The 25295-nt window shown below is 39.4% G+C and overlaps 9 protein-coding genes across 11 annotated transcripts; 5 read left to right on the plus strand and 4 right to left on the minus strand.

The window, feature by feature from the left end:
* LOC124308967 (snurportin-1) lies at positions 1–7156 on the minus strand. 2 transcript variants are annotated; one of them, XM_046772165.1, is made up of 6 exons: positions 7019–7156; positions 1566–1955; positions 1217–1463; positions 963–1151; positions 421–795; positions 1–335 (listed from the first exon to the last, which is right to left on the minus strand). In XM_046772165.1, exons 2-6 carry the CDS (start codon positions 1721–1723, stop codon positions 294–296), a joined length of 1011 nt encoding a protein of 336 aa, XP_046628121.1. In that variant the 5' UTR covers positions 1724–1955; positions 7019–7156; the 3' UTR covers positions 1–293. The 2 variants fall into 2 exon arrangements, with proteins under 2 accessions (XP_046628121.1, XP_046628122.1); XM_046772166.1 differs by lacking the exon at positions 7019–7156 and having other exon boundaries at positions 1562–1698.
* LOC124308965 (puff-specific protein Bx42) lies at positions 1941–4611 on the plus strand. The gene is made up of 8 exons (XM_046772163.1): positions 1941–2184; positions 2345–2498; positions 2581–2748; positions 2823–3130; positions 3201–3336; positions 3399–3657; positions 3734–4115; positions 4208–4611. Exons 1-8 carry the CDS (start codon positions 2162–2164, stop codon positions 4416–4418), a joined length of 1641 nt encoding a protein of 546 aa, XP_046628119.1. The 5' UTR covers positions 1941–2161; the 3' UTR covers positions 4419–4611.
* LOC124309502 (protein FAM98A-like) lies at positions 4506–9548 on the plus strand. Its single transcript, XM_046773172.1, has 7 exons — positions 4506–4516; positions 4773–4902; positions 5017–5201; positions 7944–8310; positions 8419–8709; positions 8802–9100; positions 9206–9548. The coding sequence occupies exons 1-7, from the start codon at positions 4506–4508 to the stop codon at positions 9495–9497; spliced, it is 1575 nt and encodes a 524-aa protein (XP_046629128.1). The 3' UTR covers positions 9498–9548.
* LOC124308972 (uncharacterized) lies at positions 5348–6694 on the plus strand. Its single transcript, XM_046772173.1, has 3 exons — positions 5348–5872; positions 6021–6158; positions 6275–6694. The coding sequence occupies exons 1-3, from the start codon at positions 5858–5860 to the stop codon at positions 6560–6562; spliced, it is 441 nt and encodes a 146-aa protein (XP_046628129.1). The 5' UTR covers positions 5348–5857; the 3' UTR covers positions 6563–6694.
* A 479-nt stretch (positions 9549–10027) lies between the features above and the next one.
* On the minus strand, positions 10028–13839 carry LOC124308957 (DNApol-eta). The gene is made up of 7 exons (XM_046772151.1): positions 13571–13839; positions 13291–13425; positions 12989–13197; positions 12742–12908; positions 12419–12642; positions 12210–12333; positions 10028–12072 (listed from the first exon to the last, which is right to left on the minus strand). Exons 1-7 carry the CDS (start codon positions 13705–13707, stop codon positions 10555–10557), a joined length of 2514 nt encoding a protein of 837 aa, XP_046628107.1. The 5' UTR covers positions 13708–13839; the 3' UTR covers positions 10028–10554.
* Positions 13840–13890: 51 nt separating this feature from the next.
* LOC124308973 (ribonuclease H2 subunit C) lies at positions 13891–14831 on the plus strand. The gene is made up of 3 exons (XM_046772174.1): positions 13891–14259; positions 14382–14614; positions 14702–14831. The coding sequence occupies exons 1-3, from the start codon at positions 14112–14114 to the stop codon at positions 14732–14734; spliced, it is 414 nt and encodes a 137-aa protein (XP_046628130.1). The 5' UTR covers positions 13891–14111; the 3' UTR covers positions 14735–14831.
* Positions 14832–15896: 1065 nt separating this feature from the next.
* On the minus strand, positions 15897–20259 carry LOC124308959 (transmembrane channel-like protein 7). Its single transcript, XM_046772153.1, has 3 exons — positions 19374–20259; positions 19040–19281; positions 15897–18944 (listed from the first exon to the last, which is right to left on the minus strand). The coding sequence occupies exons 1-3, from the start codon at positions 19546–19548 to the stop codon at positions 17019–17021; spliced, it is 2343 nt and encodes a 780-aa protein (XP_046628109.1). The 5' UTR covers positions 19549–20259; the 3' UTR covers positions 15897–17018.
* Positions 20260–20574: 315 nt separating this feature from the next.
* LOC124308971 (superoxide dismutase [Cu-Zn]) lies at positions 20575–22497 on the plus strand. Of its 2 annotated transcripts, none has more exons than XM_046772171.1 (4): positions 20575–20812; positions 20904–21000; positions 21553–21860; positions 21977–22196. In XM_046772171.1, exons 1-3 carry the CDS (start codon positions 20747–20749, stop codon positions 21855–21857), a joined length of 468 nt encoding a protein of 155 aa, XP_046628127.1. In that variant the 5' UTR covers positions 20575–20746; the 3' UTR covers positions 21858–21860; positions 21977–22196. The 2 variants fall into 2 exon arrangements, with proteins under 2 accessions (XP_046628127.1, XP_046628128.1); XM_046772172.1 differs by having other exon boundaries at positions 20585–20812; positions 21553–21740; positions 22150–22497.
* A 62-nt stretch (positions 22498–22559) lies between these two features.
* LOC124308968 (uncharacterized) lies at positions 22560–24752 on the minus strand. The gene is made up of 4 exons (XM_046772167.1): positions 24273–24752; positions 24090–24199; positions 23591–23904; positions 22560–23459 (listed from the first exon to the last, which is right to left on the minus strand). Exons 1-4 carry the CDS (start codon positions 24434–24436, stop codon positions 23064–23066), a joined length of 984 nt encoding a protein of 327 aa, XP_046628123.1. The 5' UTR covers positions 24437–24752; the 3' UTR covers positions 22560–23063.
* Positions 24753–25295: the final 543 nt, after the last annotated feature.

Consider the following 25295-nt stretch of genomic DNA (forward strand, 5'->3'; position numbering starts at 1 on the left):
GAGCGATGTATTTTTTTATGATTCCGACAATCCAACAAGAATCGCAGAACATGCATCATGTTATCAGTTATTTATTCGTAAAATAAACCTAGTCCATTGTACTGAACAGTCAATCGCATATAAAGAGCAATATCGTCAGTTCTACCTTCTCTAAGTGCAGTTCACTGCTTGTCTAATGTACACCTGGATCATGTTATCAAAAATTGTCAGTGATGAAATTAATCTTTCTGGGTATAATGTCTACGCTGAAACTGCCTGTGTTGTAATGCTTCAGAGTTTTCATGTGCCGAGGTTCAGGCCATTTCAACAACATTTTCTGCACTGGTAATTTCCATCTAGTAGTAAAAATAAAAAATCGACGATTAGGTCAGACAACTGAATAGAAATAGCATTGATTAGCAGATGAAAAAAAAGGTTTACCAAATCATCGGTTCCCTTATTTTTTCTTCGCGTTGTCGTTTTCTTCCGAATGTAGCTTTTGATATCGACGTAGTCTGGTGGCTTCTCGTAAATGTCTGGAGGAAATTGAAGTCCAAATACATCGGACAACATAAATGGTTTCAACCAGTTAACCAGGGGCGTTCGTCCATGCGTATAATGCGCCTCTCTATGATAAAAGAGTAATCCGTCAAGGGGAGGGAGTGATGATAAGTTTTCTAAAATTGCGCCAGCATCAGAATCGCAGGGATAATTTGGCAGGGAGAGAATAGGATAGCTATTAACCAAGCTTCCTCTCTCGGTGAGTCCTTGTGTTTCTTCCAGCCGTGTCTTCAGCCAAAAGAATCTGAACTCTGTCTGGAATCAAAGAAGTTTGTTGTGCACAAACAAGAGTCTGGGTTGGATAATAAATCATCACGACAAGAATAAAATATTCGTCCATCAAGGATAATAAAATGCTATTTTCAAATACTACAAATTTTTGTTGTGACAACGAATCCAATTCTAAACACTGTATACGTTACGTCGCAATCGAGCAGTGCCTGATTAGACCAAGCCAAGACATCCAAGGTGTAATAGGTTTTGGTATCCTTGTCCCAAATACAGTCGAGTATTGTACACCTATTCTTATAGTCCTGATAAGTGCCGCCTGGCAGAGTCGAGCTGAATTTCCCGAGTCTGACGCCCCTTTTGTTGTAAGCTACTGTCATCCCCTGTACAAGGATTACTTTTGTAATTCTTCGAATTTCTACCATAACACCAGCAAAAAATTACAGACCTTACTCGCAATAAGGAGCACCCTGCGCCCTTGGGGACATGGAACCATAAGCCACTTTTCTGCGAGATCAGAAGGGATCTCCAACATCCATTCAGACATCATTAGCTGATTTGCATACTTTTGTACCCGCCTGGGACTCCGCCAGGTCTCGTCTTGTTGCACCTCCATTCCTTCGTCGTTGCAGTCATTGCCCTGTAACGCTTCGTCCAAAAGAGCTCGGCCCGAGTCAAAGGTAGCATCTCTATTTCTGTAGATATATTGTAGTCATGTGCAGTTGAAGAGTAGGCAAATGTAAAGAAACAAAAATACAACGTCAAGCGCGAAATACATAACTAATAACAGAACTTACTTTTTTTGCTCCCAGAGTAAACGTTGTCGACGAATCTCCTGTCGCGAATCGTCTCTGTAGTTATTTGTTCTTGTCAGATTTTTGTATAATGCCAATCGTGGATTGGTAGCAGTTTTTTCATTCGATTCATTCGATATGTCACTAAGGTTACCGGCCATAATATCGTCGATTATTTAAATGTAGTCAAACCCGCAACATCGCCGATCCCCGTAACCTCTTTCCGGGCTGTCAAATTTCGTCGTCGACGTGGTTGGATCAAGCCCACGATCAAGTCTATGGCCTGTCTATGGGTTGATCCGCGATCTAGTAATCATCTAGTCTATGATCGACGTACCCCGCAGATTTCATCCACTGCCCACCAGGTGCCACTGTGATCAGGATTCCGAGGATCTGTGGCATTACGTTAGACCTCAATTATCAGAAATCGGATAGTACTACCACTATAAAAAGTCTCCTCGATTGTAGAGAACTGTCGTTTCAGTCTTACTTCAACGTAAAAAACAGGCCAAAGGCAACAAATGGGTAATCCTCGTTTCATCATCGGCTGATGCGACTTTATGAACGCTTTGTGTGTGTCGTTCAAGAATCAAGATTGAATGAACAAAATGTCGCTGACAAGGTGAGCTGCTGTTTCATTATTACTGTCAACAAGCTTTGGCCCTCACATCAAAGCCTCTGTGTTGCAACTAGTGATTACAACATTTCGCGCTCAATCTATCTATTGAATGCATCATCGCTTTCGAATCCTCTAATAAAAAATCCCCAACTTTTTAACCTAGCTTGCTACCTGCACCAACCCAGGCTGTTTGGGATCGGGAAGATGAAGCAAGGGAACAGAAGCTCCGACAGAGACCTGTCTCCGCTCTTGTCAAGGCTGTGGTAACAGCTCCGCCCTACGGGCAAAGAAAAGGATGGGTACCGCGCACTGCAGAGGTAAGAAAACTGGTTATTATTTCCGAAACTTCATTTGCGTAATGAAGCAAAAATAAAGATAACAAAATAATGATATTCATAGGACTTCGGAGACGGAGGAGCGTTTCCGGAGATCCAGGTCGCTCAGTACCCATTGAGCATGGGCATGAAAGGGAAGGAAGCTACCAGCAATGCACTTGCTGTGCAGCTTGATGCGCAAGGAAAAGTAAAGTACGACATGATCGCTAGACAAGGTCACTCCAAAGATAAGGTAAAGCTGAACGTGGTATTGGAAGTATTTTTGGTGATACATTGATTTATTGGCATTCATTCCTTCCTTCACAGATTGTCTATACCAAACTGAGCGACCTTCTTCCCTCTGAAATAACGACCGAAGATGATCCCGCACTACAGCGTCCATCCGGCGAGGATATAGACGAAATCACCGAAAAGACACGAAAAGCTCTTGAGAAAATAACTGAATCAAAAATAGCAGCTGCTATGCCAGTTCGGTGCGCAGAAAAGCAGGGACCTGCTCAATATATTCGTTACACCCCGTCACAGCAGGGACAGTCGTTCAACTCGGGTGCTAAGCAGAGGGTGATTAGAATGGTAGAGGCACAAGTCGATCCCATAGAACCACCAAAATTCAAGTGAGTTTTTCTTCGATATCCACGCAACTCGCTGACACTAGTACATGAGGAACAAATTTTTTGATTTTAGAATTAACAAAAAGATTCCTCGCGGACCTCCGTCGCCACCTGCTCCCGTTATGCATTCCCCAACGAGAAAAGTTACCGTTAAAGAGCAAAAGGAATGGAAGATTCCTCCCTGCATTAGTAATTGGAAGAACGCCAAGGTGATTAAGACAGAATTTCACTGATTTTCGTCGTTAATAACGATCAATTCATCCGCTCACAGGGTTACACCATCCCCCTTGATAAACGTCTAGCTGCCGACGGTCGTGGCTTGCAACAAGTCCACATAAACGAGAATTTTGCCAAACTGGCCGAAGCTCTTTACATTGCGGACAGAAAAGCCCGTGAAGCAGTGGAAATGCGCGCACAGTTGGAAAGGAAATTAGCACAGAAAGAAAAGGAAAAGAAGGAAGACAATCTACGTCAGCTCGCGCAAAAGGCTAGGGAGGAACGAGCTGGAATAAAGTCTGCTGCAGCGCTTGGTAAGTCGAGTAAACAATTAGGAGAAAATGTTGTACATGCGACAAAATGGTGCGAATAAACATCGTTTGGTTTCAGATAAGGCTGGGGAATCGCGAGAGCGTGATCAATTACGTCAAGAACGTCACAAAGATAGAGCGCGAGATCGTAACTTGGCTCGTGCCGCTCCTGACAAGCGTTCGAGACTGCAACGCGAACGCGAACGTGATATAAGCGAACAAATCGCGCTGGGATTGCCGGCAAAGTATGTTCCCAATTCCGGAGAGGCTCAGTTTGATCAGCGACTATTTAATACAACTAAGGGAATGGACAGCGGCTACGGCCACGAGGATGAGTACAACGTCTATGACAAACCCTGGAGGGACTCCAGCTCAATCGGATCACACATATATCGACCTAGCAAAAATATTGACAAGGATAATTACGGTGATGATCTGGAGAAACTTGTTAAGACAAATAGGTGCGTATAATTAATCAACGATATAATTTTCGGCTGATCATCGTAGAGCATAATGGGCGGTAAATCATGCGTAAATTTCCTTCTATCTTCAGATTCGTTCCTGACAAGGAATTCAGCGGAACCGATAGGTTCGCGACGCGATCTGGTCCTGTGCAGTTTGAAAAGGACGAAGAAGATCCGTTCGGTCTTGATCAGTTCTTGACCCAAGCTAAACGCGCCAGTAGCAGTACAACTACTACAACAAAACGCAAGGATGACCGAGATCAACGAAGGGACGATCGCGACAAACGCAGAAAACACTAATCTGAACGGCTTCAATTATGTAATTTTATTACGCATTACGCGTGCTTTTTTGTACCCATACAAGAGAGCAAAATTCAATCTTTTCACATGGATAAATTGTAATTTACGATCTAGAGTACCAATTGCTGTCCTCATTACTGTACGCATTCTTATTACATAATAGTAATAATGTTAAATATACTACTTGGAAATATTTCATCGTGTCTCTTTACAATCTAGGACCAACGTCGAATTTCTTCCAATGTGATTACGATACTCCAGCTCTCTTTTGATTTGTACGAAACAACAATCTGAAACAATCTCGCAACAGCGGAACCCCCTCGAGGGAGTATCAGCTGTTGCTATTGGTTGAAGAGCGTTCAGACGCTCCAAGCAGCGAATCAAATCATCGAAGAGGATAGTTGTCGACGTCGCCGACGAGGGCCAGTTTTCCGGTTGGTATTTTTTATTCGGAACGCGGACGGACGTCAAGCCGTGGAATTTCGTGAGGACCGAGGGACGCCGAGGCAGGGACAGAGACGCCATATTCACTTGTCAACGGACGTCAATCAGCGATCGAGGAAAAGGAACGGAGGAGGAAATCTCGGGGATAAAATAGTCTCGCGGTCAAGTAAAATCCTGCGAAGTAATCGAGGGCGTATTAAAACACGGCTGTTTCACGCCGCACGTGAATTTTGAGACAAATCTGGAGAGTTATGGCGTCGGAGGAGATGAAGCTACGGAAACGAGAGGAGTACGAGATGCAGCTCTTTGGCTTTCACTCCCGGGCTGCGTACGATGGCAGTAAGAGGACAACGTCACTTCCATCAATTCCTTTGTCAATGCTTTCAGGCTTTATCGGCCTTATCCCGGAACGAATCGATGTTGCAGTCGTCGGGCGAATGTGCTCTGGTTTCATGTGGATTTAAATCATGACTAGAGTCACACTCGTCCAACGATTGTGACGCTATCAACGCGCGTCATCACGCCAACCGAAAATCCTGCCTTTATTCCCACGTTTCGCGTATCAACCGCCAACTGAAACCCTATTTCTCATCTGTATTTCCGTTCTGATTGCAATCCGTTCAGTCTCCTCGCCAATTTCTTTTTCTAATCTGTTATACTTTTTCGACAACTTGTTTCTACTCATGTTCCGTTTCACGTACGGCAGATAACGTCAGGCTCTTATGCGACCTTTCAAGTCTGTTTTTACTGTTATTATCAGCGCGATCTAAATCTTTCACATTCCTATGCTTGTCAGGCTCGCTTCTACATGTTGAAACATTGGCATTGTAATCGTTTCAGTAAAGAATATAATAAAGGAAGAGGTACGGTCGGTCTGTCAGAATCTGAGCAAATCCATTGAAAGTAAATATAAACTGGGCAGTGAGGAGCTTTCTGTTCTCAGAACAGAGGCTAAAGATTTGGTTCAGACTTATGAAAACAGAGCTGAATCTCACATGGAATCATTGAATGTAATTATTCCTCTACAGTGTCTTTAGTTCCATCTTCTGAGAAATTTAACAAACGTTAAAAATCCAGGTCATCTTGGTCTTAGATTATCGCCACCTCTTCATCCGCGATTGTTGACAATTGTACTGTGAACCTGACATTGTTTTGCAGAACATTGTACGACAATTCATTGCAATTCCTGACAACGTTTTATTAGACGAGGATAAAGGTCAAGCTGTTCAGGTCAGCGAAGATGAATTCCAAGAACTGAAGACCAAGATGGAGAATCTCCAAAAGAGAGCCGAAGGGGTCAGAATAAATTTCATGAAAATGTTTCCATGTAAAATACCACTTGGAAAACCTATACTCGTTATAAATTTAAATTGTACCCTTTGTTTCATTTAATCGAGGGTGATTTTTGATAGGTCACAATGTTCAACGCCGCTCTACGCCAAGAACTCGAACTTCAAAAAAGATTCAAGGCCTGCGAGGACGCGATAAACAATGCGAGCAAGGAGATTAAAGATAACACCGTTGTACCAAATTTGGATGACCAGATAACAAAATTCATCCAGCAATCGGAAAAACTTAGAATGCAGCTACCAATTCCTGAATCTCAATGCGAAAGGCACAAATACAATCCACCCTTGGAAAATCTTAAAGATTTTGATCTCGTATACCGTGAAACTTTAATTAATACTACCAATGAATAGAGCAATCTTACTAAGATGTTATTTGTGGCCTATCAAAGTCTAGAAGAATCTTGAGCATATATGTATGTCTAGTTATATTTTTTTATACACAATTAGGTCATTAGATTTTTTTCAATAAAACTATCTGTTAAATCCTGGTTAATTTCATTTCCGAGTTAGCGAGTTGTCGCATGAAAAACATAAACTTAAACTTTGCGCTATCTTGATTATGCCACGCAAAGGTTGTTGCAACAGATAATCTATCAGCTGAGTTCGAACCTCTTGCAGTTTCAAGTTAAAAAATAATCGTAGTCCTTCAAAGAAACAGTTTCATTTGAATTTCTATGTTACATTGGAATCATTTATTGAGATCTAAACTTGCTTGCATTATTCTGATTCTCGATCGTGAGAATTATCGATTGTATTAATACTCTACGATTTGTTTCCAATTATTATTGCTTTTGTCAGAATAGTTACCCATATTTAATTCAAGTCTTAACGTTATCGATTTGATCCATCTACTATCCGTTTGAGACTTCCACGAATTTTTGTTCTCTTCATTGTTTTCCTTTGAGCTATTATAAGATACACGAAATAATTTTATTTCTACGTATTCAGTACAACATCTTTTAGCCATGCCATATTGTTTACAACTCATCATCAACATGTCTGTTTACCAACGTTAAATATTAAATGATTAAATACACATGTTGATGCTCGATTGTTTCTAGAACGTTCGATTGGATTAGCAGATAATACCATTTGAAAATCATGTATTATCGAGTCGTCGAGTTCAGTCTATTTCTAATTTCACCGGATCGAGAGATTTCCGATGTCGTGAATTTGTTCAATGGTGGGGATGGCATGTAACATAAAACGGGGTCCATTGGAGATTAGAAAAGCTCGACAGCAGCTTTGCACAGTGTGCTTATTCGACAGTCGTCAGTTCCGACAGCGGACACGGAATTTTGTACTTTCCTCGCATGAACTTAAACCGATTGATTTATTAACATTTCTCCTAAAAGTTCCGTTTAAATCAAACGGCTAGTGCCAATGGAAACCGATTTGTTACAGAATCTGCAAGACATTGGGTATGTGGGCAAGTTTTATAGGTTACAACAGTTACCGGCTGATGCAAAGCATTGCCGATTACTAACTTCACATGTGGAATATTTTAGACTACTTTTTTGAGTAAGGAAACAAAGCTACTGAGTTTCCTCAGAAAATTAGCCTAATATGTTCGAAGTTATGAGGATGTTCAAAGTTATAAAAAAATTATTGGATAATCATATAGCCGAAAAAGATACCCAAACTTGAAGCTCCGAATTAAAGTAACGTTCACAACGTTATTTGTAAGATAATCAGCAAGTTTGTAAAGAGGATTTTGTGCTTGATTCCGCAGGTATAGCGGGGCTCTATCTGACGCGAATGAGTTGTCCAAAGCTTTGAAAGACGGCCCAAAGTCAGTGGAGTTCACTAAGTTGGTGGCGTGGCTGGCAGAAGAATTGTCTGCATTTGGAGAGGTGGATGACTCCGTAAACGCTATAACCACGCCAGAAGATTCGAGCCATTTTCTGCTCGAATTAAGTTCATTTCTTAAGGAATTAGGATGCGCGAATCAAAACCTCATTGGCGGTACTGTGAATCAGAGACTGAGTACAAAGTACGACAGACTTGTTTTACTAGATTATCTGGTAACCGAGCTGATGACCAGCAAGATATTAGGATCATTTAAATCTGACGCGGATCAACAGATGGAAGTAACAATTGTAAGTGTTGTAATTGTTATCAACGTCTAGTTGAATCTATCGATAGTGAATTCTGCTCCGTCTTAATTGGATAACTGTCATGTTGCCATTCTTTATTTTTCCTTTCAGAACGAAAGCGACACAGCCAGACATCTCAAAAACATGTTGTTGGCATTGAAGTTTCAAAAACCTCCAGATAACATAAGTGCACAAATGCTGTTCACAAAACTAACTACTAAGTTGAAGGAAGTTGTGGCTCAGGCTCCCCCTGATCTACTCGATACGCCTTTATTTGTGGGCGAGCTATCGAACGACCAATGGGAACGGCTGAATGAACTCCAAGAAGAATTCAAGAACGAGTATAAAACCAGAAGGGAAATGTTACTCAAAAGATTGGATGTCACGGTGCAATCTTTTTTGGTAAAGCATTAAATAATGTCTCACAAAATTCTAGTAAATTTGATGAAATTATCTTATTTTGGAATAAACTAATAACAATCTTAATTTTACAGTGGTCAGAGAATATAAGGTCAAAGGAAGATCAGGTCAACGCATCCTACAAACAAAAACGGAATATCATGTCTCCCGAGCCAAGTGTTTGTATTGCTGATTTACTTGCCGCAAGACGAGATTTAGCCATAGTTGAAAAGACCAGCAATGCTACTGTACGAAAAAATACCAGGAGCCAAGTCAACCAAGTCATTATTGGGGCAGTGCCAGATCGTGGAGGAAGACCTTGCGACCAGCAACCACCTCCACCCGAAATGCCATCTTGGCAAAAAGATCGCGTTGCTGGGCCGAATTCGTCCAGGTAAAACGCGATCTCACAGTATTTTTGTTCATGGATTGGGTTTCTGTGACTTCGTGATACTTATTTAAGCACATGAATTGAATATCGTTTGAAAATATTTTTCAGAGGAGGCAGAGGCGGAGGTGGCGGTGGCGGTGGATATCGGGACCACAAAGATGCTTCGAAAAATTTTGGCCAAAACCAAGACAGGTTTCAATCGCAGCAGCAATATCAGCAACAGCAACCACAGTATGAAAGTCGTGGTGATTACCGTGGTCATAATCAAGGAGGTGGAGAGTATCACAGAGGCGGTGGAAGAGGTAGAGTGCAAGGAGGATGGGGCGGAGACCGAGGTACAAGTGGCTATCAACGAGGGAATTCTAATCGCGGAAGAGGTCGAGGTGGACAGCACTATTAAGACAGTTGCGAGAAAAAAAAAAACGGCAATGTCTAAAATAGATGTTATAACGTGCCAGATTAAAATTCGAGTTAAACTTAAATCGTTAAATTTATATTTTGCTATTTCGTGAGATCTCTTTTGTTAATTTTATTTAGTTTGCGGTTCTTTATGTTTGATCAGACGCCTCATGGTTGTTAAGGTTGGTTCTTTACAGGTGCAAAGCTTGTATCAATTTATTTGTGCTGCATTTCATCCTGATTCATAGTGAATTTGTTCATCACGTTTGCTCGAAATCGCGTTTTGTAATATGCTTACGGTTTCAACAACATACGGCACATAGCGTTTTGGAATTACCATTGAGTGAATCCTATGTTGGTTTTGAGGCATCGAATGAGATTTGGTTTTGGAAATGGGAATGGTGTTTTCAAGCCTTTAGAATCTTTATAAATAGAGACAGCACAGTTCCCGCGCAGCTTCAGAGAGAGTAAATGTTACAGAATCGCTGTCTCATGAATCCTGTAAACCCCGCAAAGTAAGACTTCGTGAGATTGTTAATGCATTACCTTCATCTCTGTATTTCATCACACGATATTTTATTTCCCATTTAACCTGAACCAAAATATTCACATGGAATCATTAAAAAATATCGTTGATCATTCCTTCGGCAGCTGTGTTAAAAAGTATTTTGTGGTCAACCCAAGTTAAGAAATATCAGTTAATCGGTACTTTGCTCTGAAATTTGAGGTCCACTCTGCACTTATTTTGAGGCATATTTGGACGCCAGAGTTTGACTCTAAGTAAAAGTGGATTGAACCTCTGTTTGCAGTAAAGATCTGATCCAAGAGCATTTAGGATAAGAATGTATTTATTAACATAATTGTTATTTATTTCAATTACCTTATAAAGCAGCTCTGTAATGTATATCGCGATTAACGTAATATATGTATAACTGTGCATTCCTACAAGAGGTTTCCGATTCTTTTCTCCCGCTACATGGCACCATACAAATTATTCATTTGGTATTAAAAATATTTTAAAACTACACATATTTACATCCAATTCTGGCGAGTCTTTCTCACGTAAAAAACGCGGCTATACTTTTAGACCGCTTTTCTGACTCTCGCGTTTCGGGTTTGTTACGTTTTCTCTTCACAGATGGTTTGCCATTCAACTTATCATTTTCTGGAGTAGCTACCGTGGGCCGAGCAACAGACTTATTTAATTCTTTGGACAAGTTTCGCGCAACGTGAAAATCGGAGTGCTCCAAGTACTCGCGCAGTGGAATTAATTTATCGCATTCTGGACATTTTTCCACCAACTCCTCACCGCCAGAACTATCAGCCAATTTCGTTTCATTGTTGAAAAAGGTGTCTATTTTGTTGATCTTCGGTTGGACAGCAGATTTTGCACGAGAGCGCTTGTGATCATTAACTTTCTGCTGTACAGATTTCACTGTATTTACTTTACTTTCAGAGTCCTTTTTCTTTCGACTTTGTAATATTAAATTCGCTTCATTTCGTAGTCTTGATGGTAAAACCGCCACAATGCTTTCGTCAAGATTATCCAAATCTGGGAATATATCCTGTAGTTTTATTGTATTGTCATCAATTTGTTCCGGAGTCTCTTTTGCATCATTTGAATTCACAGGGAGAACAATGGTATTTCCAGATTCTGGGTCATTATTTTTCAAGTTAAGTACGGCAAAATGCTTTGGATGCGCAGTTTCGTCACTGTTGATACCTTTCAAGTCTTGAATTTGCATTGGCAACTTTACACTCACTGGTTCATTATTCAAATTAGGTTGATGAGTAGGCACATTTTGATCAGCGTTTGTACACGGTAATTTCTGAATTTTTACGACTGTCTCATTTTCAACACTAAATTTTACTTGACCCTCAGGAGCATCAGCTTGATTACCTGGCAGAGCCGCGTCTTGTGGCCCGTTTTTATTTGCATTAAGAATATTCATGAAAAACGATTTTTTAAAGTTGTCAGGTTTCAGTTTTGTATTCTGGCTCCTCAGAAACGACATTGGTGATTTGATAGCTTGATTGCTCTCTGGTTTCACAACACTAGTAGATGCAGTATTTATGCCGTCCTTTCTGACTGGAGACTGTGTTCTTACATCCCCGGAATCAAAAAATTTAGAAACATTGTCTACAACTACGTTTGATTCTCCTTCAGATTCGATTTCCAAGGGCTCAGATTTCGAAGGAGAATTGCATTTGTCTAATGTCGAAGTTGTGGGGCTTGCTAATACTTCGTCAGTTGCAATGGTCGCGTTAGTATTCGCCGTAAAGAAGCTTCGAAAAGTGGATATCTCTTTGTCAATATCAATAAATTTGCTTGCCGACATACCAATAAATACTATTGGATACTTTGCAAATTTAATTATAATATCTAAACAACCCTTCGATATTGTCTCAGCTTTGTACGAAGACAATCGACAAGAGCGAGATTGACTTATAGTTTTATTGTCCTTGTAATAGTGATAACTAACTGTGAGTAATGTTGCCTTACGATTATTCTCTTCAGCATCTTGATCCAATCGTTCAGCCATTTCCAAAGACAACTGAGTCACCCAATGATCCAGCTGTAACAGAAGACCATTATTTTTCACATTATATTGTTATGTATTACGCATTCTTAATAATAGTAAAAATTACGTATAGTAAGAGGCAATCTGGATTTCTTAACTTTTTTTCTTTCTCAAGAGAAAAGAAAACTCACCGTTTCCTTTGCCACAATTGCTCGTTTCCCTGGAAAGTTTTTACAGCTGCCTATAGATTTTGATATAAGTCTGCTGGTAACCGGTTCGTTATCCATTCCACGAGCAATGTTGTAAAGCCATAATCTGAAATGAATTATTCATTCATTAAAAACTATCAAATTAAAGTTGCACATTATGAATCGTACAAACAGATAACGAGTAAGCATACCCGGTTTTATCATCAAATCGTGTTTGCAGATCCTTCAATGAGTAGGACAGTAAATCTGCCATTACGTTACAGCCAAGAGACTCAATGACAACATCGCCAAATTTCCCACCAAGGTTTCGCACTTTTTTTACAGGTAGCGTTTGAAAAAGGGACGGAACACCGGCTAAGGGTAAGATGGTTTGCCGATTAGGTTTATGCAAGCCACACGCAAGTTTGGCCAAAATCTGTAAGACACAAACAAAATGTTGATTTGCTGAGTGATTTGATGCAACGAACTGATCTCAACACATCACAAAACAGCGAAATGTGATAAATTCAGGCACCTTGTTATAAGATATGCCTGCAGAGCACCTGTACCCTGTGGTCTCATATATGTCAGCTCTTATTCGCTCGATTATAGTTCCAGCTACAGCTAGCTTTTGAGACTGAATATCCCCCAATTCCCCGTATGCCGCATTTGCCCACTTTTCGATCCCTTCACGTCTGTGGGCTATAATCATTGTACTATTGAACGTTCGCATTGATAACAAGAAGTTAGATCGAAATCAAAAAATCAATCAAAATGTTTACCTTCGTCATTATTTCCAACAATTGAATATCCGATGACAAATGTGTTCGGAAGACATTCCACCATCTTCGCCACAGACATCTGGCTTGAAAGCATTTCCTGATTAACAAGTTCTGTGATATCCAAGTAAGCTTCGTCAACGCTCGCACGTTCTACCACTTTACTATGCTTTCTCAATACTTCGACAACTTCCCGCCCGGCAATTCTGTACCTGGAATAGAAGGCGTTGATCATAGAAAGCGAGTTTTAAACAGAATTGAAAAAGCTTGCAATCATGACCAAAGTCAAACATTGATCGACATACCTGGATGTATCCGCCTTGCCTCTGACTCCAGGAACAGTAGCCAGGAGCAACTCGGGGCATTTTTTCTTAGCTTCATCAGGCCGCATGTGTCTGCTGACTCCATGGTCACGTGCCTCATAGTTGACGGCTATAATGCTGTTGAGAGAGAAGAACGTCAGAACATAAACAATCTGTTAGATGAAGGTGAAAATAGGCTGGGCTTTGGAGAAACCTTGATGTATCAAAATCAAAGATAGTTGTCTTCGCGGAAAAAAAATAAACATTTTGGAGTCTGACATACCCTCCAGAACCCCAAACGTTGTACTGCACCACAGCCAAAGGTTTCCCCCTTAGGTCGGGTTGAAGTTTGACTTCGACTTGGCAGAAAAAACAGTCCATATCGACCAGGACGACGATCCTCTCATCAGAATTCATCATCGCTCATTGGAAGTAACCGCCTACCGTTCAGTCGAAAGAGAGTGAATCCTCTTTGTTTGATTCTCCTGTCAGACCATGTTTTTTCGACGAATTATCAGTGACGTAATATTTTCCCGCGCTCCCAAACCCGAGGTTAAGTTAGGCTGGGTTGGGTTAGGTTAGTTTGCAGATCTCCGTTACTGTCGCTTCGCGTGATTCGCGTCAACTGCTGGTTCAAACGCGCGGTTTTCCGAGGTAAAGATCCGTCGCGATTTGACGTAAATCCTTATGTGTCGTCGGATTTTATGAGCAGTGGTAACTGACTGTGTTTTAAAAATCTCTGGGTCTCAACAGTGGAATGTACAGTAGTAGCAGAGTAGAATTGTTTATCTCAAAAGTGACGATCCGTGCAGCTGGTAAGAAACATGGCGATACATTTGAATTTGAAAAAGGAAATACTGACCAGCGAGAAGGAGTCGGTTTTGCACCTGATGCCTTGCGACATACACGGAGACGAACCGGCTCTCGTTTCGTCTTATTTCACTCCATACATCCGCAGGAAAGATGACGAACGTGAGTTTTTACACGAGATTTTCAGATCCTCAGACTGTCTGACAGCTGACGTAACGTATTTGCCAGTTATTGATACATTTTTTATTTATTTATTTATTCATTTTTTTCACTCTTCATCTCAGATCTGACGACTTCCTTTCGCGGCTATCCTTTGCAAGGAAAAACCATAACTTTACCAAAGGGTTACACTGGATTGGTTCTCCACGAAAGCAAAAATGCAGAGTCAGAATCACTTGATCGCAACCTCTTCGCTACAGGGAAATTTACTCAGTTTACCTACTGGAATTATGACAAACTACCTTCTAAGAATGACGCCGTTGTCGCAGCTTTGGAATGGATCGACATCGCCGAAGCGGTGAGCAATACTTTTCGTCACTGATTTAATAACAAATTGAAATTTGTAAAGAGAAAGTGAATTTCATGGATTTTCAATCTGTTTCAGCTCCATTCCAACGATGACGACGTCGGCAATTGAGACTCACATGCTCAGGGACATACAATAATTTTAAGTAACAATTTTCGTACCTGCACTTCAATTATCGTGTTATTATACAATATTCAAATGCTTCAAGGAAAAAATTTATTTTGCCACACTGTTTCATGGATTCACTAAATATTTAACGAATGTACTACGGGTGCTAATTTTTGTGCATGTGTGTGGCAGATGAAGATGTGATATTTCAATGATTATAGACCTTGTTGAAAGATTGCTCAATAAATATGCATAGTAATTAGTATATTACATTCGATTTTCTACTTATTGTTGATTGTAAAAATTTTAGAGCAGTGTACATTTGTTGCATACATTCGACTGGATATAATCTTATTTTCTCAACTCTGTAAGCACTTGTTTTCAAATGATTTGATCGTTTTCAAATCACAAAGAAATTCTTGCTCCAGAATTCTGTATTATTTAATAGGTGAAATTTGACTTGTTTGCGATAAAATGATTATTTTCATATAATACGGATAATGTGTACTCTATTCATGTTCGCTATTCAACATTATGCATTTATTATCTTGTTATAATCATAAATTTTGTATACTCATATTTACAGAATAAAATGTACATTCATTAATTCTAAATACATACACATACTATTTCTACCTTACTTATTTAGGTCGAGGGTACATAGGTTCAATATTCATGGATCAGTCAAACATATTTTTGTTCGAAAACAAGAATGAATTTACATTTCAGATGCTTTGTCAGTTTATTGATCAGTATACTCATAGTCACTTGTTGCCGAAATGAATACTTTAGCGCTACCTCACATCTTTAAAGCTAAGAATAGTAAATTTCTTTCCAGACAATCTTTGGCTTTAACTTAGATTTTTCATTGCCATTTGGTAATGGTTATTCATTTTTCTTCCTTTGTTACTCAGGATAACTATACTTTTACAGTATTAATACTACAGTTGCATTTAAAACAGAATTTCCCTGCAAAATTAATTGGTACAGATACACTTACACGCTTTTGGAAAATCGGAACAATTGTAGGAACCACTAAAATATAAATTACGTAAACAAAGTTACAGTCTAAGCTACGTTACATAATTCGTCCTACTGTGTAATTTATCAAATCTATAGAGTAAGAATATTTTTTATTTATCCATTGAACAATTCAACCATGAGAGAAAACAGATGTGTATCTCTTCAAGTATCAAAGACAATGTTGATACGTTGAATTTCTTTTTTTTCTCTTTTCAAGTATTCGAAGTGCCAAACTTGGACAAAAATATTCTCCCTGATATTCCGTTGGAATAAAAACACATTAAATTATTAGGCGCTAGATTATCGTTGAGGCTTCTGTACTCTATGAGGACAGTGTTTACATAGTTTATTTATGAATAGCTATTGGCCTTTGACGAATTTTCGTTACAGAATACTTACATAGTTTATAAAAATCACAGCCACCTATTTTTTTTCCAACCGATTTCCCATTGATACACGTCACAACTGTGGCGGATTAATATATTATGAATTATTTATGGGTGACAAAATCAACTGTCGACAACCAAAATTTGCGTTAAAATAATAAATACCTATTAATTCGGACAGTGCTTGTTCATATGCTCCTTTTTATTATTCTTCCTTGGTAAAGCTATCAAAAACGGTTACGTTAGTAACAGAAATCTTTTCTATTAAAATATAAATTATCAACAGAAGCTGTTAATACGAACGTAACATGTTTGTTCTTGATGGTTAATTATTTAATAATACTGAAGCCCTTGCTTTAGTAATTCGCTTTGCTACAAATTATGACATTTTTTAATTTTTTTTTTCATTCTTTCATAGTTGCGATTATTTATTCACATTATATCAAAAGTCTACACGGAAATATTTACGTATATCCCATGTATGTATATGGGCAGACTTTTTCTTCGCAAACCTTTTTTCGTATAAATTTCATAAAAAATTGGTTACAAAAAATGTAATCTCACTCCAGAGATCAGTTGTGTAACTTGTTCATAGGTACAAATTTTTAAATACAATTCAATTTAAAAGCATTCAATTTAAAACATGTAGCCGTGGTCCACCTAAATTATAAGGTATATTCGAACACGATCAAATGACATAAACTTACGGAGAAACGATTAGACGTTGTACAGCAGACTATATTACAAGTTTGGCAACCTGGCAAGATGTTGTGTTGAAAATATTTGGAAAACAACCAAATTTTTTCATCATAATTGGATAATTATTTAATAGCGCTTCTTGTGAACCCAGCTTTATTTCAGTAACTGATGTAAAAAAATTACTGCATAAAGTTACCTAACTCACTAGATTGCTCCTGCCTAAATTTTGCCTGATCTTGTTGCTGCTTGATAAAGGCACTCAGCCGGTTCAGCAAAAATTGTTTATCGTGTCCCTCAAGTACTAATTGATTTTTCAAGACAATTATCATGTGTTTGTTAGCGGCGGAAACTGCATAGTAATAATATAATAGCAATGCTAGAAAAATGAATGCCGGAATGCCGAAGCCAGCAGTGCTGACAAAAAATAATATCGATTGCAACCAGTTGGGAAAATCCATGAAAGTTGAAATAACCAGTGACCAGACTGTATCCCAACCCCTGAAAGGCCCGCATGACTTGGAGGGGAATAGTTCAGCTATAGCATAACCGACTGGGATGATGGCCAATGTGTAAGCCAGCAACAAGACGAGCATGAAGAGAGAATTGGAACGACTCGCTCTGTAAACCTGGCTCGACGGTGTGCTATTTACCAAACAGGCAAACTTTTTTACGTAAAATAGAAAAAAGGAACCAATGACTGCCATCAAAGGTAGCAGAGGAGCAAAGAAACAGCCCAGCCAACAAATTGTTTGAGAATATACGACATCCAAGACGTGTTTGGGCAGATCGAATTCTTGTTCACCTATAAATCGTATTATCTTGTTTTCCGTGTGCCGCGCGATCATAGATCGTGGAAAGTTTACGAAGAATGTGACAATGAATTGGACTAAAAAGTCGGTTATGTAAAGCTTGAAGAATTGTTGACCCACATAGGTTTCCCAGCAGGCCGGCTGCAGATTAGAGCTATTGTAACATTCGTCCTCGCCAACTTCTTGGACGATCAGCTTATAAAAGGAGGTAAGCAAGACGCACAGAGAAGCGAGTCGCAGGAAGACTGTCCTCAATAATGTTACTCTCACAATAACTAAAGGGCTATAATTTTCCAAAACTATCAAATACCTGAATAGCATTGGAATTGTTAGGTTCAAACCAACGATGCACATGTATGGTAAAAATTCGAAGAGTAACTGTGTAATGTTACTGAGTGTTATTTGAAAGCCCTCATCGCTGCTGGTCACTGGGTACGAAGCGATAGAAGCATAAGAAATATCGATAATATAGTAGATGAATGTGGCGCTACCTATAAGTACTGATATCACAAATATATTAACTAATAAACGAATCAGGAATAACTTGATCTTCTCCTCTCGTGTTCGATTTTGCCTTTCCTCCTCCATTCTTTCTGCCTCTATAAATGCCTTCATTTCGTTGTACAATGCCTTGTGCTTTATTACCGCAGACTTCTCATTGTGAATGCAGTAATCCCACCCACCGAATACTAAGTTACAATACTGATAAAACTGGCCCTCCCCCTCCACGACTCTTTCCTTGAAACCGCGAGCTGCTGATCTGACCACCGCGATCAGACTCAATAGGAAAATCGCTATGATAGTACAAATATATGCTAATGGCAAGTTGTACTTGAGACCATCGCCATCTGTACCGTATGTTTGATACGTGTAAAAGCCGTAAAATAACAGGGTGAATTCCATAATACCAGAACCTTGCACTAGGTCAGTGATGTCAGTGGATGTGCTCGTGTTAATGTTCTGATATGCTTTTGAGCAGCAGGCGACACTGCCATTTGTGGAATTGGTACCGTAGACGCAGGACTCAGCCTCTGGTGCCACCATCAGTATTGTGGGCAGAAGGATAAAAGCCAGTATCAGCAGAAACAGCAGTACGTTTAAGAACATCAACCATTTTAAGAACAAAAAATATGCCACAATGCCTGTGCCAAAGTTTCCTTCAATTTTTTTCAAACTGTGGTGCCACAGTTCCATTTTCGAGTACGTCTCTTTCAACCGAACACGAAACTGCTGCCATACCTTTCTACGCTGCCATTTCAGCTGATCAAATCCTTGCAGTCGCAGTTTTGTCGCACTCTTTGAAAGAAAATAATGTTATATTAGTTACCGAATAGTTTACGTCTAATTAAACTTAGCAAAAAAGGATAATGGAAAAGCGAAGAGATTTATACCTGCAGCTGATGTTTCAGCTGTATTTTTTGAGCCATGCAAATCGGCATCGCCTTTATTTGCATTATTTCTTCCCAAATTCGTTCCTCATTGGACAAGTTTTCGGAGAGGTCAGGCAGCATCGCTACTGCGACATCGTGCACATTAGTAGACATACGTCGCACCGTACTTGCTCCACGGGATCGAGTGCTTGTTCTTCGTCTAAGCGTAGTTCGCGGCTCATTTCGAACACGCTTTGTAGTTGCTAAAACAGAGGAAATAATAGTATCTAGAAAATGAGTAAAAATGACAAAACCGTCGGACGGAAAAGAGTATGACAATGATAAATTGTCTTACCGACACGGGTTTTTTTGCTCGGTAGTAACGTGGCTATGTGTGACGGATCTCTTTGTAGTGCCTGAAGGTCAGCTTCTATGGCCGCAGGATAGCTTTCTTGATAGAATTCTGCGCCAGCTTCTTCCCACCCTTGACCGCCTCCTCCGCCTCTCTTTTTTCGCTCACCGCCAGACATTTTGGTCTTGCAATTATTTGTCAGTAAGATTTACTAGACGCGGTATTCCTGTGTTTCGAAGGGTTACACAGCTGTTATGATCGGTGCGGAATATTTATCCCCAGTGGCAAGATATGGTGCAGGGAACGAACTCGAGTTAATATTGTGAATAACACAGGAAATTGGACACCTTATTAACAGCTACAATACATCCGAACACGATAAATGAGAAGATATAATCAGACGTTGATCGGAAACGTACGGTACGTCCGCGTTTAACGAATTCTTTTAATCTGTGATAAGCGGTATCTTTTTAATCATTGTACCTATGAGTAATAACTGACTCGGAAACAACACATTTCACTTATCAAACCTCAATCTGGCTAAGTCCAAGATTGCCTCAGACACCGACGAGTAATACACAATTCATACGTGATCGCTGCGCATTTTCCATTTTAGTTGGAATTTACTGTTCCAGAGAGTCGGATTTCCCGATCTCCTTTTAAGGTATTTTTATAATTCTAAAACCCATTTTGGACCGAGAACAATGACCGTGTTTCTCTCATGAAACGGAGAAATAGATCGAATCGTATGATAAAAGTCTTGTCTAGATCGAGCGAGGCTGAACCGTCAACACACTTGGGCATCGTCGCTTTAATTGTAAACGTCAAATTATTTTGGAGAGTGAGCTGCTTGATGGCTGAAAGGAAGAACACGAACCGAATGCTACCTACTCATCTCTGCTACGCGCAGAGCCCGAATCGCAAGGTGGCGTCATCTCTGAAATATCAATAAAGTAAGGCGGGTGACGTTGCCTTGAGCTGGAAGCTAAGGGCTTTGATTATCCTACGCTACCGACCGAGCATATACATACTGAGGTGGAATATCAGTACATTTTGTCTTTCTCGCTCTGCGTCGTGATTGGCTGAACTCGCTCTCCCAGCCAATCACGGCGCAGAGTGAGAGAGACAGCGTGTACTGAGATTTACCTCCATGCTATGAGCTCTATAATACTACATAGCGGGCGACTGTACCCCCATTGATCATAATATCGTTTCACACGGCACTCAAACATCACTTTGCATTCATGATTCAGCATTAGAACGCAAAATATCGGAAATCATTTCGAGTGGCCAGTTGTGTGACCAGTCGCGTTTGATCAACAGAGAGTGTTGCTACGTTCCATTTCTCCGCAACCGGTATCTCGTAATAATCCAAAATGACCGTGAAGGGGGTTTGCGTTCTCAACGGAGAAGTTAAGGGCACCTTATTCTTCGAACAGGCTGTAAGCTTAGGAAAAGATTTCTTTTACTTCTGTTTCTCATCGCCTCCTTGATACCCGCTCCTACCTCAAATCGTCATAATTGCTATTTCAGGGAGATTCTAGCCCCGTCAAAGTCACCGGAGAAGTGACTGGTTTAAAGCCTGGGCTACATGGCTTCCACATACACGAGTTCGGCGACAACACTAATGGTTTGTATTAAGAAAAATTGCAAAAATAAAAATATATCAAGGAAACTATTACCTTGTTGATATCAGCGAGAAATTACGTCGCTGATGTAGCACCATAATTTTAGATACTTCAAGTCTGACTTGCAACAAAAAATGCAATTTGACTTGGTGATCATAAGTCAAGGTTCATGGTCAACAGGCAAGGAATGAAAACTTATCTCCTTGTTATATAATCCAATACTGTCCATTAGCAATATTTTAATAGGTATCCTTGTGCTGAGTCACTCTTAATGTTATGTAATTGGACAGATTAATTTGATTACAAGTACGGATATTTTTACAAAAGATTTATGACTTGAACAAAACTGACCTCGTCATTGAGAAAATTCACTGTATGAGGGATTGGTTCCTAATGACTTTACACTACATATCTAAAAATTATTCTCCATACTGTGCTATACTTTAAATGGCTGATGAATTATCACTTGTTGGGGTAACTTATCTATTTCGTAAGTCACTTCGTACATTATTCAAGCTTATCTATGTATGGTATAATACAAATACTTTTTTAAGGATGCACCAGTGCTGGACCACACTTCAATCCGTTAAGTAAGGAGCATGGAGCTCCCACAGCTGAAATTCGTCATGTTGGTGACTTAGGAAACATCGAGGCTGGAAAGGATGGCGTTGCCAAGGTCAACATAACAGACAAGCTGATTCAGCTGCAGGGACCACACAACATAATTGGCAGAACAGTCGTGGTAAGTGACCGACTAAAATTATATATTTTTTTCCATGAAAGACAGATATATAGTCAGTCAAGGTGGCAAAAGACCAGGAAGGCTGGGAAAAGTCAAGGAAAAATCAGGGAATTATGACGGACAATGGGAAAAAACGTACTTTTGTTATAAATTGTTTTCAAACTTTAGCTAAGATAACTTTGGAAATGCTATTGTACAATTTCTAATTATTTGCTTGTTTTGCAATCCAAATTTGTACATTGAAGGTGCAAAATTTCTGGAGCTCTTGTTTGTAAAAGCTGCCCAGCATTATGAGAAATTCTGAATTTTTTAACTAGAAAAGTTAGGAAATTGTATTTCAGGAAAATTGTCATTGCCCTGAGTGCATATTATGTTAATAATGTGCTAAAAATTGTGGTGAATATCGCAGGTTCACGCAGATCCCGATGACTTGGGCCTAGGTGGGCATGAGCTGTCCAAAACAACTGGAAATGCGGGAGGTCGTTTGGCTTGCGGCGTTATCGGTATCACAAAGGCCTGACTGCGCAATAAAATCTAAAAAGCCATCGCAGATATATCGATGCTGACACTTTATTCTTACTTTTATCTTGATTGTTATAATTACTATTAATACTGGTCTCTTGAACTTTCCAAAAGTTACTCGTCATTCCCTGTATGTACTATTAGCATAGATACATCGTTCTGAAGAAACCACCAACTATCTCGTTGTGCCTTGTGCCAGCGATACACATATATAATAAAATCTAATTAAAAATAATTTGGTCGCATTTCTTCAATTTTTTTCGAAACGGACATCACACCCAGTGAGTGAAATGATAATTATCACCAACGTTAAACTTTTATTTCGCATATTCGTTTTACAATTATCAATAATTAATCTTTTACGATACTGCTGTAGACTCACCTGACATTGTGAGGAAATTTTTATTGGTTCTTTGTAGAAATAACCACTTATTCATTCGATCAAGTGATTTCTCGATATATATAAATAATAACATGCGATGGTCTATACAATTTCATAAATATCCAACAATTATTATCATTCCATTTTAAAAACAAAAATATATATATTTATATATCATAGATTAAATAATCAGTTCTACTCTTCACTAAGAATAGAAGTTGAGAATTGCAAACACAAATCATCAGCCTTCGAAGCCTAATTCAGGGAAAATAGTAAGAACCATGCATCTCTATCATTTATCACTATCGATTTTATATACAATTTATTTTGGTAAATAAAACCTGCAGAATACGATGATTCATCACTACTGAGAAAGCAATCTGAAGATGAATATTAATACACAGAAAGTAATTTTCGATTCAGTAATCACTAAATCTGCCACGAGGTTGATGGACTCTTTGACCATAACCATAACGGTTGTGAGCTTGGGGAGGGTATTTAATTGCTCTTTGCCCTGACCAGCCACTGTTTGGATTGAATGATGCCAATATCGCATTAGGAGGGATTGGAGGTCCTGTGGAACCTCGCCACAACATGACGATTAACAAATAAAATCCGCCAACACACTTGGTGAAGAATTGAATAATTCCCATTGTTATGGGCGTTGTCGACCGAATTACGTTTGATAACTCTCGAATTAATTTTAAACTGTAGTCACACAGGAACTTGGAAGCTTCTATCAGGAAAGTCACGATGACCAACATCAACACTGAGCAAAATTTAATGGTCTCCCGAATGTTCTCATATGTCAATACCTATAAATTGAATAGAATATCATGTTATTTTAGTGGAATAAAACAAAAAATTGCGTGTACACTTGAAAAGGCCAGCTAAAGGGCTGAGAATAGTTTAGAATGCTCGAAAAGTGTAACAAAATTATCTTTACTTTCTTAATATGCAGTATGCACCAGGCAGAGGCATCAACCAATAGATGTAATACGAAATTTTGCACTTGAGACCACTCGAGTTCCTGGTAAAATTTGTGTAGATCAAAATTCTCTATAAGCTCAGACGAAACCAGTTCCCGTTTAGTAGCCTGGCTGCTTTCAGCATGAAATGGTCGCAGGTGTTTCAATCTCAGACATATTTCCCTTTGATACAAGTCAACTGACTGTACTTGAAACCAGTGTTTACCCAAAGGTATTTGGAAGAGGTTCACCCAGAGGCAGTAACCTTTTGGCGTTCCGTCATGTTCGTTATCTGTTACACCAAAAATATGGGAGTGTTATTCTTCTACTCGCTTGAAAAAAAATACGTCATTACAAATAGAGAATTTGGATACCGGTTTGATTTTGACCGGTTGATCCTCGTTCTTACATCAAAACTTTTGGAATGTAAGTAGTGAACAACTTCTCTCAAGGTACACCATAGGCTTGATCACTTACCAGTTACACCGAACCATAAGCTTCGTCCGTAAGTCTCATGAGTCATTTTTGAAGCTTTTATCAAAGCAGTTGAAAAATCTGCTTCGTCGGTGTTCACGACGACCAAATCTCTGTGAAGAAACAGGTTGATCAGAGATGTTTGCAGCTGGTGCGATTTGGAATATAACTTTTGCTAAATCTTACCTGTACGTGGAGAGAACATCTACGTAGTGTCGCTCTACGTACTCTCCGGTAAATACTTTTCCAACGAGTATTCGTTTAAGGGAGGCTATAACCGTTTGCTGGCCGTTCGAAGAGTGGGACAAATGCGTCCACTCTGAAGTGTCGCTGTCGTTCGGATCTTCCATTACAATTGAAATGCGAGCTTTTATCTTTTTTTAGAGATGATCAGTGAATGGTAAGGATAATCCAGTAGAGAACTAATATTGTTTTGACAGTTGACTGAATCATTATATTACTCCAACTCGCTGAATTCAACTCATTGAAGAAAATAATTCAGCATATTACTTCTGACGAGTAGTTTTTTGCAACGACTTTTACAACCGACAAACTTGTTTTTTATACGTACGCGTACATAATACCATTAATTATTTACCATCTCTCGCGGCTAGTCACACAACTGGAACAAGCCGTTGTCGAGCAAGTAACAAGTGCTACCTGCTCCAGCTGATTGCAAATTTGTTTTCGAGACTTCCACACAGAGAGCAGCACTTTCGAAACTGATAATATTCAATTAATTCTACAATGAAATTATACTTCAAGTAAAGAATGTGAAAGAAATTGACAATTTTTTCACCCTCATTGAAAAATGAGCTGGTTTCTATTTTCCGATGAGAAAAACCAACTTTGTAATTTTGCTACATGACAAAAACTTGAATTGCTATTATTCCCGGGCAAACAAAACACGATCTATGTACGGTTGATAGGAACGGAACGAACCAGTCCGTTCCATTCCGCTGTACAAACCGGTTCAAACTCCGCATTCGGTTCGAAATGTTCGGCGTGAATTTTGCTCGGTTGATTTTACATTTCATAGATATAAAATATGCATAAATTGCATTCATTCGTAATCAATCTCTATGATATAAAGAATAGGCTATCAATCTTGTGCAACCAGTGGACTGAATTGCTTACTCCAATTGCCCTAATTCGACTACAATCAAATCAAAGATCATGCAATGCAATGGTATTATGGCGGGATCTGTG

Source organism: Neodiprion virginianus, chromosome 7, assembly GCF_021901495.1.
Source record: "Neodiprion virginianus isolate iyNeoVirg1 chromosome 7, iyNeoVirg1.1, whole genome shotgun sequence".
In the NCBI taxonomy this organism is placed as follows: Eukaryota; Metazoa; Arthropoda; class Insecta; order Hymenoptera; family Diprionidae; genus Neodiprion; species Neodiprion virginianus.

Excerpts from the sequence above, each read along its gene's own strand:
- LOC124308957 (XM_046772151.1), bottom strand. The coding sequence starts at position 13,707 with ATGATGAATTCTGATGAGAGGATCGTCGTCCTGGTCGATATGGACTGT. Across the intron at positions 12,334-12,418 it reads CGATTTGATGATAAAACCGG|ATTATGGCTTTACAACATTG; the intron begins GTATGCTTACTC and ends AATTCATTTCAG. Across the intron at positions 12,073-12,209 it reads CAATTGTGGCAAAGGAAACG|CTGGATCATTGGGTGACTCA; the intron begins GTGAGTTTTCTT and ends CTTCTGTTACAG.
- LOC124308972 (XM_046772173.1), top strand. Across the intron at positions 6,159-6,274 it reads TCCAAAAGAGAGCCGAAGGG|GTCACAATGTTCAACGCCGC; the intron begins GTCAGAATAAAT and ends GATTTTTGATAG.
- LOC124308968 (XM_046772167.1), bottom strand. The coding sequence starts at position 24,436 with ATGGAAGATCCGAACGACAGCGACACTTCAGAGTGGACGCATTTGTCC. Across the intron at positions 23,905-24,089 it reads CTTATGGTTCGGTGTAACTG|ATAACGAACATGACGGAACG; the intron begins GTAAGTGATCAA and ends TTGGTGTAACAG. Across the intron at positions 23,460-23,590 it reads GCATACTGCATATTAAGAAA|GTATTGACATATGAGAACAT; the intron begins GTAAAGATAATT and ends TTCAATTTATAG.
- LOC124308967 (XM_046772165.1), bottom strand. The coding sequence starts at position 1,723 with ATGGCCGGTAACCTTAGTGACATATCGAATGAATCGAATGAAAAAACT. Across the intron at positions 1,152-1,216 it reads TGCTCCTTATTGCGAGTAAG|GGGATGACAGTAGCTTACAA; the intron begins GTCTGTAATTTT and ends ATCCTTGTACAG. Across the intron at positions 796-962 it reads AGGCACTGCTCGATTGCGAC|ACAGAGTTCAGATTCTTTTG; the intron begins GTAACGTATACA and ends CTTTGATTCCAG.
- LOC124308959 (XM_046772153.1), bottom strand. The coding sequence starts at position 19,548 with ATGTCTGGCGGTGAGCGAAAAAAGAGAGGCGGAGGAGGCGGTCAAGGG. Across the intron at positions 19,282-19,373 it reads GAGCAAAAAAACCCGTGTCG|CAACTACAAAGCGTGTTCGA; the intron begins GTAAGACAATTT and ends CCTCTGTTTTAG. Across the intron at positions 18,945-19,039 it reads AGCTGAAACATCAGCTGCAG|AGTGCGACAAAACTGCGACT; the intron begins GTATAAATCTCT and ends TTTCTTTCAAAG.
- LOC124308971 (XM_046772171.1), top strand. The coding sequence starts at position 20,747 with ATGACCGTGAAGGGGGTTTGCGTTCTCAACGGAGAAGTTAAGGGCACC. Across the intron at positions 20,813-20,903 it reads CCTTATTCTTCGAACAGGCT|GGAGATTCTAGCCCCGTCAA; the intron begins GTAAGCTTAGGA and ends TTGCTATTTCAG. Across the intron at positions 21,001-21,552 it reads GTTCGGCGACAACACTAATG|GATGCACCAGTGCTGGACCA; the intron begins GTTTGTATTAAG and ends TACTTTTTTAAG.
- LOC124308965 (XM_046772163.1), top strand. The coding sequence starts at position 2,162 with ATGAACAAAATGTCGCTGACAAG. Across the intron at positions 2,185-2,344 it reads AACAAAATGTCGCTGACAAG|CTTGCTACCTGCACCAACCC; the intron begins GTGAGCTGCTGT and ends TTTTTAACCTAG. Across the intron at positions 4,116-4,207 it reads AAACTTGTTAAGACAAATAG|ATTCGTTCCTGACAAGGAAT; the intron begins GTGCGTATAATT and ends TTCTATCTTCAG.
- LOC124309502 (XM_046773172.1), top strand. Across the intron at positions 4,903-5,016 it reads ACGTCAAGCCGTGGAATTTC|TCTCGCGGTCAAGTAAAATC; the intron begins GTGAGGACCGAG and ends GGGATAAAATAG. Across the intron at positions 9,101-9,205 it reads GCTGGGCCGAATTCGTCCAG|AGGAGGCAGAGGCGGAGGTG; the intron begins GTAAAACGCGAT and ends AATATTTTTCAG.
- LOC124308973 (XM_046772174.1), top strand. The coding sequence starts at position 14,112 with ATGGCGATACATTTGAATTTGAAAAAGGAAATACTGACCAGCGAGAAG. Across the intron at positions 14,260-14,381 it reads CCGCAGGAAAGATGACGAAC|ATCTGACGACTTCCTTTCGC; the intron begins GTGAGTTTTTAC and ends TCTTCATCTCAG. Across the intron at positions 14,615-14,701 it reads GGATCGACATCGCCGAAGCG|CTCCATTCCAACGATGACGA; the intron begins GTGAGCAATACT and ends AATCTGTTTCAG.